Source organism: Callithrix jacchus, chromosome X (assembly GCF_049354715.1).
Source record: "Callithrix jacchus isolate 240 chromosome X, calJac240_pri, whole genome shotgun sequence".
Lineage (NCBI taxonomy): Eukaryota > Metazoa > Chordata > Mammalia > Primates > Cebidae > Callithrix > Callithrix jacchus.
Genome location: NC_133524.1, coordinates 20444260 through 20468542, shown reverse-complemented (window position 1 = coordinate 20468542; position 24283 = coordinate 20444260). Strand labels below are relative to the sequence as shown.

Below are 24283 nucleotides of genomic sequence, written 5' to 3'. Positions count from 1 at the left end.
CACGTGAGTGCTACAAATTAGTCTGTGAAATAAGTTTGGGTCCCACGTATTTTTAAGAGAAAACAGGTTGAATTTAAAAAAAAAAAATCCCTTCCTTCTATGCTTATATATAATCTTTTAAGTGAAATCAGCTTTACATTGAGATAAAACTGTTTGTTTCCTTTTTCAGCAAATTATTTTCCATCACCTGGCATTACTTTACATGAGCGTTTCTCAACAATGCAAGATATACGCAAGGCAGATATAAATGAAATTACATTGAATTCAGATCCAGAAATTCACAGGTAATGATTGATTACCATATTATACCCGTTTAACTCATAGGATAAACCTCAGAAAAGATTTGGGAAGGTGCTGCTTTCTGAATCTGCTCAGCTGGGCTTGCTGTAGACTCTAGGATTGCGTTTCCTGCACAAAAACAGGACTAACCGAAGCAGGTACTGGCCACTGCACTTTGGTGGAATGAGTAGGTTTCATTGAAAACATTGACTTGCGTTGTTTAAATGTGTAGGACTTTGAAAATGCTTACTTACCCAAACTTCGATTCTGCTGTCTATAGTAATTGCTTCTTGAGGTCCTCAGTAGAAGAATGAAAGACGGTTGTCAAGCCATTGTATTGCAGTTGCTTTTTGGCTGTTCTGAGGGCAGCCAGATGGAACCATGTGTCTTCTGCTAGCACTTGTTGGAGCAGGTGGTGCACCCTGTCTTGTGAGCTGAGTTGAATACATGTGAGAATGCAGTATATCACCAGAGCAAAGTTTGAGGTTGCACAGACTAGTGATTTGAGAACCACCAAAGCTTCCCTGTAATGTGGTTCACAGGATATGTATGTTCTGGGAGACTGCCATATAGGTGAAAAACTATCTGGTAGCAAGTTTCTTTTGCTTTCTCCAAAACATACTAACTTCATTTAAAATTCCATTCTTTAATAGTAGAATCAAGGTATCAGTGTATAACATAATCATTTAATTGTAAAATGCCTTTATTATTTTAGGAGGATAGATATGTCTTTGGCTGAGCTTCAGAGTAAACAAGCTGTGATATATGAATCGGAACAGGTTAGTGAATACAATTTTTGATGAGAAATTATCTTATTGTTGGTATACTAATGGCAAAGGGAATGGTGGTTGGGAGAGAAAAGGGAGTTAAACTACATGAAGAAAAAGGATTAAAATTAATTAATCTGAAATTAAAAAGCTCTTCAGGTGATTCTATCAATCAGGTTAGAGTGAGAATACTGACAAAAGACAAAAATATTCCCTAAGAGGGACAATCCCTAAGGATAACAGCTTGGTAAAATTGATACAAAATTACAGCATTTGATATTCATCCCCAAACCCCACACTGTAAAGCCTGTGGAAAGTATGTTAGATACCTATTTTTTTCAAAGCAATCATATGAAATATATTTTAAAATTGTATATGGAATGAATGCACAGGAACGAAATTTCTTTTGATATTGCCCTTCTGTTTACTGCAGAATGTATGAAACATTCTGTGGACTATGCACTAGCAAATTAAGGGAAATAAGGGACTCAATTTCTTTATTCATGTGTTGTGTGTGGTTCCCACCCAACACCTCCCCTCCTACCTCCCATTTCTTTGCTAATTAGACTGTCTTGACTAGCCAGGAGGGAAGAAAACTGGCTCTTGTTTTAGAAGAATTATATCAAGTTCTAAAAGAACTGCCAATTTATTCATTGAGAATAAAGAGTTTTTGTGGAGGAGATATTTTAATACATTTCTGATAGAATATATAAATATTTTTTTTACTTCTGAAATGATAATTTTATTGAATTTAGGGAGATAGATTAGTTTGTTGAAAAAATGACATTTTCAGATAATTTCTAATCATCAAAGTCCTATAATCAACTTATTAAAAAATCTGAGGATTTTTTTTAATCACCTGTAAGTCAGTCATTTAACATAAAATATTATTTGATCATCTTTTCTGGCTTATATCTTGCATTGTAACATAGTCACTATCATAGTATATGTAGTTTTGTATGCTTTTTTCTTTTTACTTGATCCATAATAACATTGCTTTATATAAAATCTTTGAATTTGCCTTGACCTTTTGTTATTAAGGCTTTTTAAGTTTTTTTTGAGACAGAGTCCTGGTCTCACCTAGGCTGGAGTGCAGTGGCACAATCGTGGCTCACTTCAGCCTCGACCTCCTGGGCTCAAGTGATCCTCCCACCTCAGCCTCCTGAGTAGCTAGGACTGCAGACATGCACCACCATGCCTGGCTAATTTGTATATTTTTTGTAGAGACGGGGTTTTTCCATGTTGCCCAGGCTGGTCTTGAACTCCTGACCTCAGGGATCCACCTGCCTTGGCCTTCCAAAGTGCCAGGATTACAGGCATGAGCCACTGCACCTGGTACTTTTTAAGTTTTTATTAACTTTTTTCTTTTCTTTTCTTTTTTTGAGACAGAGTCTCACTCTGTCACCCAGGCTGGAGTGAAGTGGTGCAATCTCAGCTCACTGCAACCTCCAACTGCCAAATTCAAGCTATTCTCCTGCCTCAGCTTCCCAAGTAGCTGAGATTACAGGCACCTGTCAACATGCCCAGCTAATTTTGTTTTTTTAGTAGAAATGGGGTTTCACCATGTTGGCCAGGCTGGTCTTGAACTCCTATTCAGATCTGCTAACCTCAGCCTCCCAAAGTGCTGGGATTAAGGCATGAGCTGCACCTGGCCTAATTAACGTTTTTCAATAAGCACTTTTCTATGTTGACTTCTACATAGTCTTTTTTTACCATAAGTTAAATGATTGTACATTATTCTTTTGATTTAAGTTTACCATGATTTATTTACTCATTCTTCCCTTCCTCTTAATTTTTTTTTACATTTAAGTTGCTTCTATTTTTGTTATTTTAAATACAATATTTTGAGTCTGTTTAGATAGATAACCTTTTCTTTTGGTTAGACTCTCAAAAGTGGGATTCTTGGTTCAATATTAGGAACTTTTCTGACTGTTTATTATCAATTGTGTCTCAAAATATTTGTATCAGTTTACAATACCATTAGCAGGATGAATACAAGACAACTTATCTAGGACTTAAGGTTCTTGTTAGATACGGTCTTTATGCAACTAACAGTAATGTCAATGGTTTGTCTTCTGTCAAAATTCCTCAGACTCTGGTCAAAATAATAGATCCAAATGACCTACGACATGACATTGAAAGAAGGCGAAAAGAACGGTTACAGAATGAAGATGAGCACATTTTTCACATAGCTAGTGCTGCAGAGAGGTAATCAGTAAATGAAAAACATCCTGTTATCAGGGAGCTTTGGGTTTTGCCATATTTTTAATTTTTTGTGTGATGATAATTTTCATTTTAATATAGGGATTTGCTCCTTCAGATCCATCTTATATGTTTAAGTGAAATCTATTAAAATGTTTCCGAGTTATTCAGTGATTATAATATGCGGTTTGATTTAAAGAACAAAAACTATGGGGTAGGTGAGTATTTGAGGTCTTCATAATTCTGAAGAGAAGTGTAACTACTTTTAGAATATTAGCAGGAGGCAGGACCAGCAAGTTTATGGACTATTTAGCTTGAGATGATTGAAACTCTGATACATTCTGCCCTGTAGATTTTGGGTTAGTCTTTGAATCGTAGAACATTTCCTGAAGTCAGTACAGTTATCTTTTAGGACTCTTTGTGGATGTCTATACTGGATAATTGTGGATAACTACTGACAGCAAGTGAAAAAAGTCCACATTTTATAGATGTCGTCCATGAAATTGAGGCAGGTATAATAGGAAATGCAGAGGAGACCTAGGTTTGAATCTCATCTCTCTGTTTGCAAGCTGACCAATCTTGGACAAATTTGCTTAGTCTCTGGAGCCTCTTCATCTGTAAAATGATGTTAAAATCAATTTATGCTGTGGGGCAGTTATTAATATTAAACGAGATGGCACATGGGAAGTACTTACGTCATATACGGCAAATAGATCCTCAGTAGATTTTTCTTTCTCAACCTCATACCTCTGTTTAGGGGCTCTTAGTAGTCTAGATCAACCCCAGTTTATCTCTAGTTCTGAACACCATGTGGATGGAACTCATGGCAACTCGGGGGCCCCATATGATCATGAGGTATAATTGAACAGGACAACATTTCCAGTTCACTTGAGTTCTTATACTATTTGGATCTCCCAAAAGGTGAGACTATATGACTATGAAGAGACAGTGCTAATTGTTTTTCTATAATCTTTGGTATCAAATTGCTAAGACTTTTAAGTTAATTCTGTGGCTAACTAGGTCAAAATACATGGACTTGATTCTGATCAAGTTCAGGTCTAACTAAAACATAGTGAAACAATGTGTTGAGGCATATAACACAATTGAAAATGCAAGAATAAAAATCTTCTCCCTTGCTGGGTGAAAGTCTCCAGTCTTCTAATATGATATGGTTAATGCATGGCATGACTCAGCTCCTTAATGACACAAGCTCTCTGTCATGCTTTCCTTGACTCAACAAGTGTAAGAAACCCAGAGTATCAAGAAACAGGATTTTAAAAACAGATTTAAGACAATCATCATATTTTAAAGATCATAACAGGCCTTAGGATGTATCTTTACCCCTTGATGTGATTATGAATTTGAGCATTGGAGTTGACCTGAGTTCAGTGTCTGGCTCCTAGATTCCTAGCTATGTGACTGACTTTGGGCAAGTTATTTTGTCTCTGTTTCTTCATCTGTAAAGTAGGGATAAGAGTTGTACTTACCTCACAGTGGTGCTTAAGATTAAGTAAAGTGATGACTGTAAGGGAGAGTAGCTGGTCAGTATTAAGTATTATTAATGCTAGCTTTGAGGACAGTGTGGTAATGTGCAAGGATGTGTTCCTATAAAGTGTCTTTTCCTGGGTCTGTCGGATTATTTTATTTGTATTGGATAGTTGGTGTGGCATAGTGGAGCTATGAGGAGGTTTTAAAAGTGAGACATTACTTAACATTCATCCTGCGAAAGTAAGCAATTCAGTAGATTTTAACATATTCATGAACTTATGCAACCATCACTACTGTCTAATTCCAAAACATTTCATCACCCCAAAAGTAAGCCCTCTACCCATTAGCTGCCACTCCCTGCCCCATTTCTCCTTCCCCTTTAGCCCCTGGCAACCACTGTTCTGTTTTCTGTACCTACAGATTTGTCTAATCTTGACATTTCATATATTCCTTTTTTATTTTTATTTTTTGAGACAGGGTCTCTCTCTGTCACCCAGGATGGAATACAGGGGTACAATTGCAGCTCACTGCAACCTCAACCTCCCATGAGGCTCAGGTGATTCTCCTACCTCGGCCTCCTGAGTATCTGGGACCACAGGTTCATGCCACCATGCCTGGCTAATTTTTCCTATTTTGTTGTAGAGACGGGGTTTCACCATGCTGCCCAGGCTGGTCTCAAACTCCTGTGCTCAAGCAACCCACCCACCTTGGCCTGCCAAAGTGCTGGGAGTACTGGTGTGAGCCACCACACCTGGCCTGACATTGACATTTCATATGAACACAATAATATAATATGTGGCCTCTCATAATTGACTTCTTTCCTATAGCATAATGTTTTTAATGCTCATCTATGTTGTAGCAGGAGAATTTTATTTATTTTTTAATATAAATATATATATTTTTAATTGCACCTTAGGTTCTGGGGTACATGTGCAGAACATGCAGGATTGTTGCATAGGTACATACATGGCAATGTGATTTGCTGCATCCATCCCCCCGTCACTTATATCTGGCATTTCTCCCCATGTTGTCCCTCCCCAGCTTCGCTATCCCCTACTGTCCCTCCCCTGTTTCCCCCAACAGACCTCAGTGTGTGATGCTCCCCTCCCTGTGTCCATGTGTTTTCATTGTTCAACACCCGTTTATGAATGAGAACATGCAATGTTTGATTTTCTGTTCTTGTGTCAATTTGCTGAGAATAATGGTTTCCAGGTTCATCCATGTCCCTACAAAGGACACAAACTCATTGTTTTTTATGGCTGCAAAGTATTCCACGGTGTATATGTGCCACATTTTCCTTGTCTAGTCTATTGTCGATGGGCATTTGGGTTGGTTCCGGGTCTTTGCTATTGTAAACAGTGCTGCAATGAACATACATGTGCATGTATCCTTATAATAGAACAATTTATAATCCTTTGGATATATACTCAGTAATGGGATTGCTGGGTCAAATGGAATTTCTATTTCTAGGTCCTTGAGGAATCGCCACACTGTCTTCCACAATGGTTGAACTAATTTACACTCCCACCAACAGTGTAAAAGTGTTCCTATCTTTCCACATCCTCTCCAGCATCTGTTGTCCCCAGATTTTTTAATGATCACCATTCTAACTGGCATGAGATGGTATCTCATTGTTTTGATTTGCATTTCTCTAATGACCAGTGATGATGAGCATTTTTTCATGTTTGTTGGCATCATATATGTCTTCTTTTGAAAAGTGTCTGTTCATGTCCTTCACCCACTTTTGAATGGGTTTTTTTTTTCTTGTAAATCTGTTTTAGTTCTTTGTAGATTCTAGATAGTAACCCTTTGTCAGATGGGTTGATTGCAAAAATTTTTTCCCATTCTGTTGGTTGCTGGTTCACTCTAATGACTGTTTCTTTTGCTGTACAGAAGCTCTGTAATTTGATTAGATCCCATTTGTCGATTTTGGCTTTTGTTGCTAACACTTTTGGTGTTTTAGTCATGAAGTCCTTGCCTATGCCTGTGTCCTGAATCATTTTGTCTAGGCTTTCTTCTAGGGTTTTTATGGTGTTAGGTCTTATGTTTAAGTCTTTAATCCATCTGGAGTTAATTTTAGTGTAAGGTGTCAGGAAGGTGTCCATTTCTGCTTTCTGCACATGGCAAGCCAGTTTTCCCAACACTATTTATTAAACAGGGAATCCTTTCCCCATTGCTTCTTTTTGTCAAGGTTTGTCAAAAATCAGATGGTTGTAGATGTGTGGCGTTGCCTCTGAGGCCTCTGTTCTGTTCCATTGGTCTATATCTCTGTTTTGGTACCAGTACCATGCTGTTTGATTACTGTAGCGTAGCCTTGTGGTATAGTTTGAAGTCAGGTAGCATGATGCCTCCACCTTTTTTTTTTCCCTTAGGATTTTTTTTAGCTTTGTGGGGTTTCTTTTGGTTCCATATGAGGTTTAAGGTGGGTTTTTTTCCAGTTCTGTGAAGAGGGTAATAAATAGGTAGCTTGATGGGGATACCGTTGAATCTATAAATTATTTTGGGCAGTATGGCCATTTTCACGGTACTGATTCTTCCTAACTTTGAGCATGGAATGTTTTTCCATCTGTTTGTGTCCTCTCTTATTTCCTTGAGCAGTGGTTTGTAGTTCTCCTTGAAGAGGTCCTTTACATCCTTTGTTAATTGTATTCCTAGGTATTTTATTCTCTTTGTAGCAATTGTGAATGGCAGTTCATTCTTGATTTGGCTCTCTTTAAGTCTGTTATTGGTACATAGGAATGCCTGTGATTTCTGCACATTGATTTTGTATCCTGAGACTTTGCTGAAGTTGCTTATCTTAAGGAGATTTTGGGCTGAGATGATAGGGTCTTCTAAATATACAATCATGTTGTCTGCAAATAGAGACAATTTGACTTCCTTTTTTCCTGATTGAGTACCCTTATTTATTTATTTATTTATTTATTTTTTGCACAGTTGCTCTGGCTAGGACTTCCAATACTATATTGAATAGGAGAGGTGAGAGAGGGCATCCTTGTCTAGTGCCAGATTTCAAAGGGAATGGTTCCAGTTTTTGCCCGTTCAGTATAATATTGGCTGTTGGTTTGTCGTAAATAGCTTTTGTTATTTTGAGATATGTTCCTTCAATACCTAGTTGATCGAGAGTTTTTAGCATAAAGGGCTGTTGAATTTTGTCAAAGGCCTTCTCTGCATCTATTGAGGTGATCATGTGGTTTTTGTCTTTGGTTCTGTTTATGTGGTGGATTACGTTTATAGACTTGTGTATGTTGAACCAGCCTTGCATCCCTGGGATGAAGTCTACTTGATCGTGATAGATAAGCTTTTTGATGTTCTGTTGGAATTGGTTTGCCAGTATTTTATTGAAGATTTTTGCATGGATGTTCATCATGGATATTGGCCTGAAGTTTTGTTTTTTTGTTGAGTCTCTGCCGGGTTTTGGTATCAGGATGATGTTGGTCTCATAAAATGATTTAGGAAGGATTCCCCCTTTTTGGATTGTTTGGAATAGTTTCAGAAGGAGTGGTTCTAGCTCCTCTTTGTATATCTGGTAGAATTCAGCTGTGAACTCATCTGGACCTGGGCTTTTTTTGGTTAGTAGGCTATTAATTGCTGCCTCAACTTCAGCCCTTGTTATTGGTCTATTCAGGGTTTCAAATTCTTCCTGATTTAGGCTTGGGAGGGTGCAAGTGTCCAGGAATTTATCCATTTCTTCCATGTTTACTGGTTTATGTGCATAGAGTTGTTTGTAGTAATCTCTGATGGTAGTTTGTATTTCTGTGGGATCGGGGGTGATATCTCCTTTATCATTTTTTTATTGCATCTATTTGATTCTTCTCTCTTCTTTTTTATTAATCTGGTTAGCAGTCTGTCTATTTTGTCTATCTTTTCAAAAAACTAGCTCCTGGATGTATTGATTTTTTGAAGGGTTTTTTGTGTCTCTATCTCCTTCAGTTCAGCTCTGATCTTAGTTATTTCTTGTCTTCTGCTAGTTTTTTAATTTTTTTGATCTTGCTCCTCTAGCTCTTTCAGTTTTGATGATAGGGTGTCGATTTTACATCTTTCCTTGCCTCTCATGTGGGCGTTTATTGCTATAACTTTTCCTCTAGGCACTGCTTTAAATGTGACCCAGAGATTCTGGTACGTTATGTCTTCTTTCTTGTTGGTTTCGAAGAACATCTTTTTTTCTGCCTTCAACATTTTTTATCCAGTAAACATTCAAGAGCCAGTTGTTCAGTTTCCATGAAGTTGTGCAGTTCTGAGTTAGTTTCTTAATGCTGAGTTCTAATTTGATTGCACTGTGGTCTGAGAGACTGTTTGTTATGATTTCTGTTCTTTTGTATTTGCTAAGGAGTGATTTACTTCCAATTATGTGGTCAATTTTAGAGTAGGTGCAATGTGGTGCTGAGAAAAATGTGTATTCTCTGGATTTGGGGTGGAGAGTTCCGTAGATGTCTATTAGGTTTGCTTGGTCCAGATCTGAGTTCAAGTCCTGGATATCCTTGTTAATTTTCTGTCTTGTTGATCTGTCTAATATTGACAGTGAAGTGTTAAAGACTCCCACTGTTATGGTGTGGGAGTCTAAGTCTCTCTGTAGGTTGTTAAGAACTTGCTTTATGTATCTGGGTGCTTCTATATTGGGTGCATATATATTTAGGATCATTAGCTCTTCTTGTTGCATTGATCCTTTTACCATTATGTAATGCCCTTCTTTGTCTCTTTTGATCTTTGTTTAAAGTCTTTTTTATCAGAGACTAGGATTGCAACTCCTGCTTTTTTTTTGCTTTCTATTTGCTTGGTAAATCTTCCTCCATCCCTTTATTTTGAGCCTATGTGTGTCCTTACATGTGAGGTGGGTTTCCTGGATACAGCACACTGATGGGTTTTGACTTTTTATCCAATTTGCCAGTCTGTGTCTTTTGATTGGTGCATTTCGCCCATTTACATTTAGGGTTAATATTGTTAGGTGTGAATTTGCTACTGCCATTTTGATGCTAGCTGGTTGTTTAGCCCTTTAGTTGATGCAGTTTCTTCATTGTGTCAATGCTCTTTACCATTTGGTACGTTTTTGGAGTGGCTGGTACTGGTTGCTCCTTTCTATGTTTAGTGCTTCTTTCAGGAGCTCTTGTAAGGCAGGTCTGGTGGTGACAAAATCTCTCAACAGTTGCTTGTCTGTAAAGGATTTAATTTCTCCTTTGCTTATGACTCTTAGTTTAGCTGGATATGAAATTCTAGGTTGAAAGTTCTTTTCTTTAAGGATGTTGAATATTGGCCCTCACTCTCTTCTGGCTTGTAGGGTTTCTGCCGAGAGACCCACTGTGAGTCTGATGGGTTTTCCTTTGTGGGTGACCTGACCTTGCTCTCTGGCTGCCCTTGGCATTTTTTCCTTCATTTTAACCCTGGTGAATCTCATGATTATGTGCCTTGGGATTGCTCTTCTTGAGGAATATCTTTGTGGTGTTCTCTGTATTTCCTGGACTTGAATATTGGCCTTCCTTGCTAGGTTGGGGAAGTTCTCCTGGATTATATCCTGAAGAGTGTTTTCCAGCTTGGATTCATTCTCTCCGTCACATTCAGGTACACCTATCAAACATAGATTAGGTGTCTTCACATAATCCCGTATTTCTCGGAGGCTTTGTTCATTTCTTTTCACTCTTTTTTCTCTAATCTTGCCTTCTCGTAATTTCATTGAGTTGATCTTCAATCTCTGATATCCTTTCTTCTGCTTGGTCAATTTGGCTATTGAAACTTGTTTATGCTTTGCCAAGTTCTCATGTTGTGTTTTTCAGCTCTATGAAGTCATTTATATTCTTCTCTAAGCTGTTTATTTTCGTTAGCATTTTGTCAAACCTTTTTTCAAGGTTCTTAGTTTCTTTGTATTGGGTTAGAACATGTTCTTTTAGCTCAGAGAAGTTTATTACCCACCTTCTGAAGCCTGATTCTGTGAATTCATCAGACTCATTCTCTATCCAGCTTTGTTCCCTTACTGGTGAGGAGTTGTGATCCCTTGGATGAGGAGAGGATTCTGGTTTTCAGTGTTTTCATCCTTTTGTGCTGGTTTCTTCCCATCTTTGTGGTTTTATCTACCTGTGGTCTTTGTAGTTGGTGGCTTTCAGATGGGGTCTCTTGACGTCCTTTTTGTTGATGATGAAGTTATTTCTTTCTGTTTCTTAGTTTTCCTTCTAACAGTCAGGCCCCTCTGCTGTAGGACTGCTGGAGGTCCACTCCAGACCCTGCTTGCCTGGGGATCACCTGCAGCTGCTGCAGAACAGTAAGGGTTGCTGCCAGTTTCTTCTTCTGTTATCTTCATCCCAGAAGGTTACCCGCCAGATGTCAGTCTCAACTCTCCTTTATGAGGTGTCTCTTTGGATATATGGGAGTCAGGGAGCTGTTTGAGGAGACAGTCTGTCCCTTATAGGAGCTCAAGTGCTGAGCTGTGAGCTCCATTGTTCTGTTCAGAGCTGCTGGGCAGGTATGTTTAAGTCTGCTACAGTGGAACTCATAACTGCCTTTTTTCTCAGGTGCTCTGTCCTGGGAAGGTGGGGCTTTATTTATAAGTTCCTGATGTGCTGCTGCCTTTTTTCAGAGATGTCCTGCCCAGCTAGGAGGTAGCCTAGTCACAGTCTGCCAGAGATGTTGCTGAGCTGCTGTGGGCTCTGCCCAGCTGCTGTGTGAACTTCCTTGTGGTTTTGTTTATAGAGGTATAGTTAGAACTGCCTCAGTTATGGTAGTCTGCCTCAGTAATGGCGGACTGCCTCTGTAATAGCAGACTGCCTCAGTAATGGCAGACTGCCTTGGTAATGGCGGATTGCCTTGGTAATGGTGGACTGCCTCGGTAATGGCGGACGCCCTTCCCCCGACAGAGCTGGACCATCCTGGGTCCAGCTGCACTTGCTGCAAAGCTCAATCCAGAGCATTTCAGATTGCTGGTCTTTGTGGGGGGTGGGACCCACTCAGCCAGATCACCTGGCTCCCTGTTTCAGCCCCAGTTTTTTCAGTTGAATGGGTGGCTTTGTCTCCCAGGTATTCCAGATGCCAGTTAAAACGGTAGCCCAGATTTGTGTTAGTTTTTGTGCAGAGTACCGCTGCACTGGCTGAAACAGCCATGCTGGAAACTCATGGCGCTTTTCAGCCTGGGAATCTCCTCGTCTGTGGGCAGTAATAACTCATTTGGAAATGTGGTGATCACTCACCCTCTGCATTGTTCTCCCTGGGAACCGGACTCCAGAGCTGTTCCTATTCAGCCATCTTGGATCCTCCCCCGAGAATTCTTATTAATGGCTGAATAATATTCCATTGTATGGCTATATCATATTTTGTTTATCCATTCACCAGTTGATGGACATTTGGGTTGTTTCTACTTTTTGTCTATTGTGAATAACTGTGCTGTGAACATTTGTGTGCAAGTTTTTGTGCAGATACCTGTTTTCGTTTCTTTTCAGTATATAGCTAGGAGTGGAATTGATGAGTTTGATGGTAACTCTGTGTTTAGCTTTTTGAGGAACTGCCAGACTGTTTTCCAAAGTGGCTGCACTATTTTACATTTCCACCAGCAGCATGTGAAGGGTCTAGTTGCTCCACATCCTCACCAACTCTTGTTATTAATCTCTCACTTTATCCTAATTCAATTTCCTTATTTAAATAAGAAAAATATCTTATCCTTTTATCCTGAAATTCAGCTTATAAAAAGACCTCATTATATATTATGCTTTTATATAAACTTTTAAAATCAAGTCAGGATAGTTTCCACAGAAATTCAAAAGAAATTAAACATGATGAAATCATAAGTCATAGGATGTGATTTTGCACCTCTGTGGTTTTCCCTCAAAAGACTGTATGCAGCCTCTTTGTGTTTGCTCACTGTCGTATCCCCACTGCCCTGAGCTCAGTTCATATCTGTTGAATGAATTAATGAAGAATTTCCAAAGGAGTAGACAGGACAGAGGATACCTAAATTGTAATGCATTTAGATTTGGGTTACTATTCCCTGTTGCCTTAGGATCTTTCACAAGCAAGCCTAACACTTGGGGATTCTGTCCAGTCTCTAAGACCCGTCTGTTCTCTACAGGTGCTCCTCAACTTACGATAGGGCAACATCCCGATAACCCATTGTAAAGTAAAAATATTCTAAGTCAAATCATCATAAGTTGGGGACGGTGTGTATTTGCTTCCACTTCTTATCAGTTTCTTACTCTGATTTCTCCATGTTTTCTCCTGACACACTATTTCTGCCTTTTCTAACTGGAGCTATTAAGTTTTCAACAATGTAATTGAGATGTTTTGTTATATAGGTAGTAGCTTAAACATATAGGTAGTAGCTTAAACATAGTATCAGTGGACTTGAAGAGGACATCAGATTGCCAATAATTTGTTTTATTTTTTAACAAGGATTTGGAAGGGCAGACCGTCGTTATAGCTAGGCAGGTTCTGGGAAAACATCAGTTTTTTTCTTGCTATTGCAACAATCATAATCTATACTGAAGTAGAGTGAACTTTATAAAGATATTATATTTATGTAGTTAACAGATATTTATATATTGATTTCTTTGTTCTAGTTACTCTTCTAAGGACTGGGGATATAGTGAAAAACTATATACAAACCTTTGTCCTCATGTTACTTATAATTTAATGATAGAAGAAAGAAAATAAATACATGTCAGTGGAATGCTAGGTGAAAATAAGGCAGAAGAGGAAATTTAATAGCAAAGAATGACATGTGTGATATGATTTTATTTATGGTGGTCGTGGAGTACACTTAAGACTTTTTAAAAAATGTAGCTGGGTTGTGAATTAAGTGAGGAAGTTAGCCATAGGGTTATTTGAGGGGATAGTTTTTCAAGACAGGGAACAGCAAAAGCAAAGACCTTCAGACAGGTATATGCCTGCTTTTGTTTAAGGAATAGAAGGGGGGCAGTGGGGTTGCGACAAGGTAGAAAAGGAAGAGAGTTAGTAGATGAGGCCAATCACAAAGGGCTTTGAAGGACTGAGGGACATGAAGACTTTGTATTTTATTCTGGATGAAGTTAGAAAACATTTGGGGTTCTAACCAGAGAGAGACATAATCTCACTTAAATCATTCTGGTTACTGGGTGGAAAATGGACTGTAAGAGCTAGAGGAAAAAAGCATTTCTTCTCAAGTAATAAAAAGATTAGAGGTAGGAAATCTACATGATAGGATCAACACAGTAGAGTGGATGCATCAGGGAACCAGGCTGCTTAGATCTTGTTTCTCCCATATCCTCTGTATGTAGCGTCTGCTTCATGGTCCAAGATGGGTATTTGTGCTCTACCCATCATGTCCTCATTCTAGCCTTTCTTTAAAGACTTTCTGAAATTTATACATGATAACTTGGCCAAAATTTAGTACCATGGCCATGCCTAGCTGCAGGGCGGCTGGGAAATAGGTTCATTAATCTGAGCATTCATTTGCCTGGTCAAAAATCAAATATCAAAGGATTTAATTTTTGTATTGTGACAAAATATACATATTTTAAATTTACCTTTTTTTTTGAGATGGAGTTTCACTGTGTCACCCAGGCTGGAGTGCAATGGTGTGATCTCAGCTCACTGCAACCTCTGCTTCCCAGGTTCAAGCAATTCTCCTGCCTCAGCCTCCCGAGTAGCTGGGATTATAGGCACCCGCCACCATGCCCAGCTACTTTTTTGTATTTTTAGAAGAGATGGGGTTTCACCTGACCTCAGGTGATCTGCCTGCCTTGGCCTCCCGCAGTGCTGAGATTACAGGTGTGAGCCACTGCGCCCAGCCATTTTAACCATTTTTAAGTGTAAAATTCATTGGCATTGAGTATATTCAAAATGTTTTACAATCACTATCCATTTCCAGAACTTTTTCATCTTCACAAACAAACTCTGTTCCCATTAAACAGTAACTCCTCATTCTCTCCTCTCTGCAGCCTCTGGTAACCTCTATTCTTTCTGTCTATATGAATTTGCCTATTCTAGGTATCTTAGTAGAATCAGACAATATTTGTCCTTTTGTGTCTGGCTTCTTTCACTTAGCATAGTGTCTTCAGGGTCAATCCACGTTGTATCATGTATCAGAATTTCATTCCTTTAAAAAAAAGCATTCTCTTTTAAGGCTGAATAATATTCCAGTGTATGGCTATACTAATTTTGTTTATCTGTTTTTCTGTTTGTGGACATTTGTATTGCTTATACCCTTTGGCTATTGTAAATAGTGCTGTTATGAACATTGGTATTGTCATCTTTTTGCTTATAGTCATCCTAGTTAGTGTAAAGTATTGCAGTTTTGATTTGCATTTCTCTAATGACTAATGATGTTGAGCATCTTTCCATGTGCTTATTGGCCATTAGTATGTCTTTGGAGAAATTTCTATTCAAATCATTTGCCCATTTTAAAGTCAAATAAAGTCTTTTTATTGTTGAAATGTTGGAGTTCTTTATATATTCTGGATGCAGCTCCCTTATCAGATATAGGCTTTGCGAAGAGAATTTTTAAAAATCCATTGCTTTGTTTGTAGAAGTAGTCATACATACTAATGGTAATCATCTGGAAAAATATCATAAAGTATAAAATCAAAAAATAAGTAATTCCTAATTACAGTGGTGCCCACTGTTAATGTTTAGTACATTTCTTGTCATTTATTTTTTCTGGTCACATATGTGTATATTTTAAATAATTGAAATTATCCTCAATAAAAGCTTTGCATCTTACTCTTTTGACCTACTGTTGTGAGAATTTTGACAAAACATAAGCCTCTATAACATTTAAAAAAATCCTGAGTGTCTATTCCATGTCCGATTCTGGGATCAGAGCTGATGCCACAAAATGAACCATCTGCAGTGCTTCCTCTGAAGGAATAGCAGCTTGTTCCATTAAATATACAGGTATACCAGTAGTTACAAATATGAAGTGATGGGTGTTAAGACCCCAAAATGCTATATGTGCACATAGCAGGGAGTACCTAGTCCACTTCAGAGGGGTTTAGGAAACTCTTCCTTGAAGAGATACAAATGGATCTAAATCTTTAAGTGAACCTAAGTAGATGGAAATGATCACAGAAGGAACTGCGCATGCAAAGGTGTAGAAGCAGGAGAGATTGCTGTGTGCTGGGGACGACGTGTACTTCAGTGTTCCTGGCTGGGCGTGGTAGCCCATGCCTGTAATCCCAGCACTTTGAGAGGCTGAGGTGGATGGATCACTTGAGGTCAGGAGTTCAAGACCAGCCTGGACAATATGGAGAAACCCCGTCTCTACTAAAAATGCAAAAGATTAGCTGGGCGTGATGACATGTGCCTATAATCTCAGCTACTTGGGAGGCTGAGGCAGGAGAATCGCTTGAACTCAGGAAACGGAGGTTGCAGTGAGCCAAGAATTGCATCATTGCACTCCAGCCTGGGCAACAGAGCGAGACTCTGTCTCAAAATAATAATAGTAATAAAAATAAATAAAATAAAAATTCCTGAAGCTCAGTGTGCCTGTTGGGGAGATGGGGATTATGATGAGGAGCATGGATGTTATTTTGTCGCCAATGGGGAATCCATGGGAAAGACTGAAGGTAGGCCTGGGGAAGACACAGAAAGGGGCTGAGAAGCTTTGTGGAGAGATGCAGGATGAGACAAGGAGAGAAATCCCCAAGGGCTGTGGAAATTAGGCTTTAGGGATTGGAGGAAGAGCCCAAGGAAGGACCTCCCTCCGGGATAGGGCTACCTGAGAAGAGCCCTTTGTGTCCTCAGAACCTGGTGATGACGGGAGAGAGGAGGCTGTCCTTCACTGCTGTGGCCCTGCAGTGTCAGAGGCCTCAGCTCTGCCAGTGAGGGGACCTTGAGCCAGTCATACACCTTGCCTCTGATAAATGGGCTGGGTCTTGAGCCCTGGTGCTTCTACCAGTGAAAGCCTGTCAGCAAGAGGGGGAGGAGGGGCAGTGCTACACCAAAGGTTCTACAGCAGTAATTATCTTTCCTCAGAACACATATGGTTTCAGGGGTTACAGCTCCCAGGAAGCCTGTCCTTAGACTCCAGATTGAGAACCCTGGTCCAAGGAGTGTTTTTCCCCATTGGTAACTTCCAACTTAGCTAAATGTTTGTTGGAAAATGAGGGGCTTAGCCCTAATGACTATAATTTGTAATTTTAGTAGTAATAGATTGTTGAGATTTTACTCTTGTGCTATTTTAATTGTCCCTGAAGGGGCTTTTAAAAATTATTCTTGTTTATTTGTTGGAAAAAAGGTATGCTAATAAAATATTCTTATTTTTTTCTCTTTCTTTATCAGGGATGATCAGAATTCCAGTTTTTCAAAGGTAAAAAATATTCATACTGATGGATTCCAAACACCCACACATTTTATAAAATCAAATTTTAGAAAATTTATTGAAAAACCTTACATGGTAAGATCGCAGTTCCAAAATTTTCATTTTTATAATTTCTTCTCCAATATATCAAAATGTACAGGAATCACCAACATTTTTCATTTTTGTAACTGTTCATTAAGTACATAAGATTCTGTTGATGCTTAAAGTTATTATGACAGAAGAAATGGTCATCTCTTACTTGATTTATTAGGACTTTATTGGATTAATTTAATAAATATAGCTTTCTTAAGATTTTTTGGGGGGCCAGGTGCAGTGGCTCATGCTTGTAATCCTAGCACTTTGGGAGGCCAAGGCAGGAGGATTGCTTGAGCCCAGGAGTTCAAGACCAGCCTGGGCAACATGGCTAGATGTCATCTCTACAAAAAATAATAATAAAAGAAAAAAATTCAAAAAAGATGATTTGAGAACAACTCTTAAGATCTTTTTGAACATATTTATTAAGGCATAATTTACATACCATAAAATTCACCCATTTTAGGTGTACAATTTAATGATTTTTAGTAAATTAACCAACATGTGCAACCATCACCATAGTCCAGTTTTAGCATATTTTCATTACCCAATATGAGCCCTCATGCCTGTTTCGTTACTGCCTGTTGCCAACCCCAGCCAACCACTAATCTACTTTCTGTCTTAAAGATTTGCCTTTTTATAGGGCAGCTCACAAAATGGCAGCTAGCTTCCATAAGAACAGGCAAGTAATGGTAAGAAAGATGGAAGCCAGAGTCGGTAACCTAATTTCACAAGTAAAATCTCAACCTTTACCATATTCTTTTTGCAAGAAGTAAGTTCCTAGGTCCTGCCCACACTTAAAAGGAGGGATAATTGGTAGGATCACTGGGAGCCATGTCAGCAGTTACCTAGTACAGTCTGGCCAGACTCCACAGAAAGTAGAAATAATAGAAGGTGATAAGACTGTTGATTTTAGAAAAAGAAAATCATCTTGAGAATGGACCCCACCTTTTCTCTTTTCACCAGAGGATTTAGGTTCTTTATAGTTACAGACTTACTAATCTAGTTCTTTCTCTTATTTCTGATACTTTTCTAGCCATGGCAAGAGCATCACCTCAAATCAGTTACCTGAGTCAGCAAAACCTGTGTCCTGCAATGTTGAGGATTTGTGTTCTACTTAGGCAGTAGGAAACCCTTTAGCAACTCCTGATAGTAGTATGTTTATTTCTCTCCTAGGTGCCTGAATCAATGCTAGATGTATCATTCATCTTCTCACATCCGCCCATTATGTTTGTTATACACGAGTATTTCTTATGCTTGTTACAGGCATAAATGATCCTGGCCCCTCACAAACTAGCATGGATCATGTTAGTCAAGGGTCAAGGGTCATGTTAGCATGGGTTATGTAGATGTGTATATTCTCCTACAGCTAAGCTCCCTGCTCTCTGCTTTCTGTTCTTAATCCTGTACATTTAAAATATGTTTTCTAATGGTAAAACAAGCTTTTAAAATAAGTTTTAAGGCTATTAACCCATACTACCACTTTTTTCATGCAGAATTATCCTACGCAGAGAAAAGACATAATTACTCACAAACCATTTGAGGTTGAGGGAAACCACCGAAACACAAGAGTAAGACCTTTTAAGGTATTGAGTGTTGTTTTCCATTTAATTCCGGCTTTGGTTTTATGCTGTGGACATCATGTTTTAAGTGTTAGTAAATTAAGAGCTGTTTTGTAATATGTTTTCAGATGGTAGGTATAAACTAGTATTTCTGGACATTTATAGTCAACCGTTATCAATTTATTGATAACCCCTTTCCTTAGGACTTGATTTTCAATTTTTTTTTAACCAGGGAATCCTTTTCCAAATACAACATGGAAACAAAAATACGTGAAACAGATGCAGGTGGAGTGGCTTTAGGTGGGAAGGCAGGCAAGGTTGTAGACCCTCCCTCTAATCTAGCACCATTACCTCTAAGGTATATATGCAGAGCTGTAAAGCTTTCTCCAAGATTCACAGATTGAAAAACCTGCCATGGGCACACAACCCTCCAAGGCCTTCTGTATCATCACAGGAAGATGCTGGTCCTGGTACCTTTGTTAAAGCATATTTTATCACACTCTAATTATTTGTACATCTATGCCTGATATGAATGATAATTTTTAATCAACTAATATGTTTGATTATCCAGAACACCTCATCTCCCAAATATATGGAGTAAGAATTATTATATTTCTTTTTTTTTTTTTTGAAACAGAGTCTTCCTCTATGGCCCAGGCTTGAGTGCAGTGACATGATCTCAGCTCACTGCAACCTCTGCCTCCCTGGTTCAAGCTATTCTCCTGCCTCAGCCACCCAAGTAGCTGGGATTACAGGCAAGCGTCACCATGCCCACCCAAGTAGCTGGGATTACAGGCAAGCGTCACAAACCACCAAAATTTGTAGTTTTGGTAGAGACAGGGTTTCACCATGTAGGCCAGGCTTGTCTCGAACTCCTGACCTCAAGTGATCACCCACCTTGGCCTCCCACAGTGCTAGGATTACAGGCATGAGCCACCACACCTGGCCCAAGGTATATTTCTGGCACCTTGCTCACAAAAGTTGAAGTACTTTTAAAATCAATTTTGACAATTTATTGCCTATAATAGGTACTTTATTAATATTTTTCCACTCATATTGTCTCCCTCCTCTAAATAAAGGAAAGAATTTGAGCCTTTTGTGTAAAAGTGGCAGGAAAGCTTGATAGAGTAGTTAGCTCATTAGGAGGAAGTTAGTATGAACAGGAAAGTAGTATAAACTATCCCATATCCCAAAATTATGGATTAGAAGGATAGTTGGCCATAGAATATATATGGATAGTTGGCCATAGAATATATACATGTTTTATAACATCTTTTGGTCTCTTGAGTAATGGAACATCAAATCAACTGAAAATGTGATATCTGCATAACTTATAGACAATATAGTTGGGCTTTCAGATCTAAGTGCTTCCTACATGTGGTTCTCATTGGTCAGATATAGTTGATTATAGTATTTTTCTAAGATCATCATAAGATTTATTTCATGTTACCTTTTTCCCTTAAGGGAAGATACTTTAACATTAATTCATAGAAAAGTGTTTTCGAGATGCATGTAATAACATTACCTCTGGAACAATCACTTAAAGTTATATAATGTTACATGAATGCTTAGAAGTGTACAATTCTTTGTACACTTAGGAAGGAAATAATCCTTCCTAAGAAAAGGAAATATTTTGGCTGGCTACTGTAGCTCACACCTGTAATCCTAACACTTTGGGAGGCTGAGGCGGGTGGATCACTTGACCTCAGGAGAGTTTGAGAACAACCTGGGCAACATGACAAAAACCCATCTCTACAAAAAATACAAAAATTAGCTGGGCATAGTGGCATATACCTGTAGTCCCAGCTACTCAGGAGGGTGAGGTAGGAGGATTGCTTCAGCCTGGGAGGAAGAGGTTGCCATGAGCCGAGATTGCACTGCTTCCCTTAAGCCTCAGCGACACAGTGAGAAAACCTGTCCGAAAAGAAAAAAAAAAGGAAATGTTTTGCTAAAATTTACTTTTTACACGAATTGAACACGAGTTCAAAGCCAGATAGTAAAAACCTTAGAAGACATGTAGAAATGGACCTTGTCAGTCTCAAGATTAGCTCTGATGTGTCAAGTTTGTGCAGATAGTCTTAACATTAGTGTCCCATTATAATTCTGTTTTACCTGAAATTTTCTGTAGCCTTAAGAAAATAATTGAAAAATAGGACTGGCATAAATTTTTTTTTGTAAAATTATGCACTTCATTATGTGTGACATACCCATTTCTGAAATAATTGTGAAAGAGGAATCTGCTTAGTTTTGTTAACCACTCCATTGTAATACATCATTGTGCATTTGTTTTCCCAATATGGCTCCTGATCTGTTTCCTATTATTAAGTACTCTGAGGATGGAACTTAAATGAACCAAACACTAAATTTCAAAAAGAATAATATCAATTTCTATGGCCAAGTCTTTGAAAATTATTACAAAACCTAAACATTGTACTTGTTCTATTTAGATGTCTATATATTAGGCTCTAATTTTAAAGCCGTAATTCAGTCTGGCATACATTTTGGCTTTCACTAAATTAGTAGATTAATATTTTTGATGTTATGGGTCTTGCACAGCCAGTTCTGCCCTTTCACAACTTCATAACTGTTTTCTTTTTAAAAAGCAGCAGCAGCTCCACCAACAACTCACCTGGCTGAGACCCAATCTCTTTTCCTTCTTGTATTGCTTTAGTTGCTGGTTAATCTGAACTTTATTATCAAAGAGGAAACAAGGAGGGTTTGAAGAGGGTTGTTATTGAATGCAGCTACTGTAGTGTTTGTAAACAATTTTATTGACTTCTTTAGAGGTTAATAGTGTATTCAACCTGATAATCGTTTATTTAGGAGTTATTATTGTTTAGCTCTTCATGTTGAGGAAATCTTGACTCATATGTGGCTGGGCACGGTGGCTCACACCTGTAATCCCAGCACTTTGGGAGGCGGAGGTGGACAGATCACTTGAAGTCAGGAGTTTGAGACCAGCCTGGCCAACATAGTTAAACCCTGTCTCTACTAAAAATACAAAAATTAGCTGGGTGTGGTGGCATGTACCTGTGGTCCCAGCTACTCTGGAGGCTGAGGCAGGAAAATCGCTTGAACCCAGGAGGCAGAGGTTGCAGTGAGTGCAAATTGCACTACTGTACTTCAGCCTGGGTGACAGAGTGAAACTCTTATCTCAAAAAAAAAAATCTCGACTCATATCTGTAAAAGCGTGTAAATATTTATTCAGATCCTAACTTTCTATAAAAGAAATGTGTTTTTGTTTGTTTTTGTAATTTTAGCTTCTGTTTTCAGCCTTAATTGTTTACAAATAGTAAACTCTTTCCCTGAGACATTCTAAAAGGGGCCACTATTAGCTTCATCCCATTTGATTGGACCCTGATCGTGTAGTAGTTAGAATGTGACTCAGGGATGTTTTTTATTGAAAGCAAACAAATAATTTGATTTAAAGACAAAACTCTTCCCACACAACTTTGTGATGAAACGTTTATATATAACTAGGTTATGTTTTCCTTTTTACTTCAGAAAATTGAGAAGATTAAAACAAATCAGCAGATAATAAAGTTTATATATCAATCTTGTAAGTAAAATTCTCATTTTATTAAGAAAACACATTTGGGAAGAAATTTAGTATGCAATGGCTGCTATTTATAGATAGAGAATTCACAGCTTTTATTCTGACCTTTGTACCTACCTAATAAATGAACACTGGTTGAGTTCTTAACTCCTGAGTGGTGAGGCGAGATGGAAGAATAAGACTTCCTGCTTGTGCCATTCAAGCTAAATGCTCTTTTGTGCTCTTCAAGCATGAAGAGCCCTTTTCCTGGATCTTGGTAGACTCCTGTTGGCAAAATCGGAAGGAGTAGCTGCCCCTCCCGTGCTCAGACCCAGCATCTCTGCTAAATTGTCAGCCCCTGAAGGAAAAGAGGTGGATCTGTTTATTCTTTGTACCTTGCATATAATATTAGGTATGAATTTTGTTAAACAAGCTCAGAACAATTACTATGCCTGAGAGAGTACGCTGGGTCACCAAAGTCTTTCCTTCTCTACCATATCTCTCTACTTCTTAGAATTAGATTTCCCAATATTTAAGTTACATTGAACTGGTCTTGTTAAAAGTTTCATTTGGCCCAGGGTTTTTCTTCATATGGCTTCACATTTATTTTCCGTAGGAGAATTTACTTGAATGATTTGGGGGAGAAATCCCTTTCATAGCCAAGAGCTTAATGCAGCTTCTTCCATTAAGTTGGCAAGTAGCTGAGGTTTTAAGATTTAGCGGGGTAGAGATAGACTCCATCTATGAACCTTTGCGGCACTGCTCCCATCTGTTTTAGATTATCCTAGAAGGATGCTTGGAAATGCAGGCAGACATGAGCGGTATGTGATATGGGGGAATGAGGGAGGGTGATTTGGAGAATTGTTTGGGAAGGTTTGGAGGGGATCAGTTCACAACTGACAAAACTGAGGACTGTTTTCCTCTCCCACCTGGAGCAGTGAATTAACAAGGGACTGTTTCTCTTATCAACCACCTGGGAAACACACAAATATTCATTGTCCTCTTATCTAATTAATGCTGGACAGTATGCAGGCTAGGAAATATTCTTTTTAAGTAATGGGTCTTTTGTGGCAAAGAAAGATTTGTTTGAAGGTTATTGACAGAAATAAAGTTAAAATGAGTTTTTGATCCTTAAATATATATTGATACTTTATATCTTTTCCCCTCATTGGAATTTGATAGATTTCACTATGGATCAGAAGAATAATTTTAGTTCATTAGAGGTTCTGATAATTTTATTTTGTTAGCATGGTGAATTTCAAGAATTAGTTTCAAATTCTTTTCTTTTTTTATTTTTTTGTAGAGATGGGGTGTCGCTCTGTTGCCCAGGCTGATCTTGAACTCCTGGCCTCAAGTGATCCTCCCACCTCAGTCTCCCAAAGTGCTGGAATTATAGGTGTGAGCCACTGTACCCGCCCTCAAATTCTTTTAACTTAGTTTTTAAATTTGGTATGATGTAGATTTTTTTTTTTTTTGAGTCAGGGTCTCGCCCTGTCACCCAGGCTGGAGTGTGATGGCACAATCACAGCTTACTGCAGCCTCTACATCCCAGACTCAAGCTATCCTCCCACCTCTGCCTCCTGAGTAGCTGGGGTTACAGGCATGAGCCACCATGCCCAGCTAAGAATAAAAAACTTAAACATATATATATATTGATATGTAAAATGAGCTAGGAAGCCAGTTTGAGAGAAACATACTTTCTCACCATCATTAACTCTTTCTCTTTTAGTATCTATAAGGCCTAGAATCCAGGACAGCTCTAAGTACCAGACAGTTTTTCATCTGTTGTTTGTTTTTGAGGCAGGGCCTCACTCTGCCACCCAGGCTGGAGCATAGTGGCGATCTTTTGTGCTTTTCAAGCATAGAGAGCAGTTGCTTGCTGCAACCTCCACCTTCCAGGTTCAAGCAATTCTCCTGCCTCAGCCTTCCAAGTAGCTAGGATTACAGACACCCACCACCACGCCTGGCTAATTTTTGTATTTTCTGTAAAGACAGGGTTTCACCATGTTGGCCAGGCTGGTCTCAAACTCCTGACCTCAAGCCATCCACTTGAGGAGTTTGCCTCGGTCTCCCAAAGTGCTGGGATTACAGGCATGAGCTACCGCAC

The 24283-nt window shown here is 38.7% G+C and overlaps 1 protein-coding gene across 26 annotated transcripts in view; it reads left to right on the top strand.

Annotated features, from left to right (window-relative positions):
- The window catches only part of BCLAF3 (BCLAF1 and THRAP3 family member 3), a 78086-nt gene that overhangs the window by 36807 nt on the left and 16996 nt on the right, over positions 1-24283 (top strand). For 7 of the 26 annotated variants that reach the window (XM_078364244.1, XM_078364239.1, XM_078364241.1 and 4 more), the window contains exons 6-10: positions 170-284; positions 995-1058; positions 3139-3254; positions 16968-16995; positions 18576-18665. In XM_078364244.1, coding sequence (XP_078220370.1) covers positions 170-284; positions 995-1058; positions 3139-3254; positions 16968-16995; positions 18576-18665 — 413 coding nt within the window. Of the gene's footprint in view, positions 1-169; positions 285-994; positions 1059-3138; positions 3255-16967; positions 17083-18575; positions 18666-24283 lie in introns of all 26 variants that reach the window. The other 19 variants (XM_078364247.1, XM_035287852.3, XM_078364243.1 and 16 more) reach the window with 6 other exon arrangements.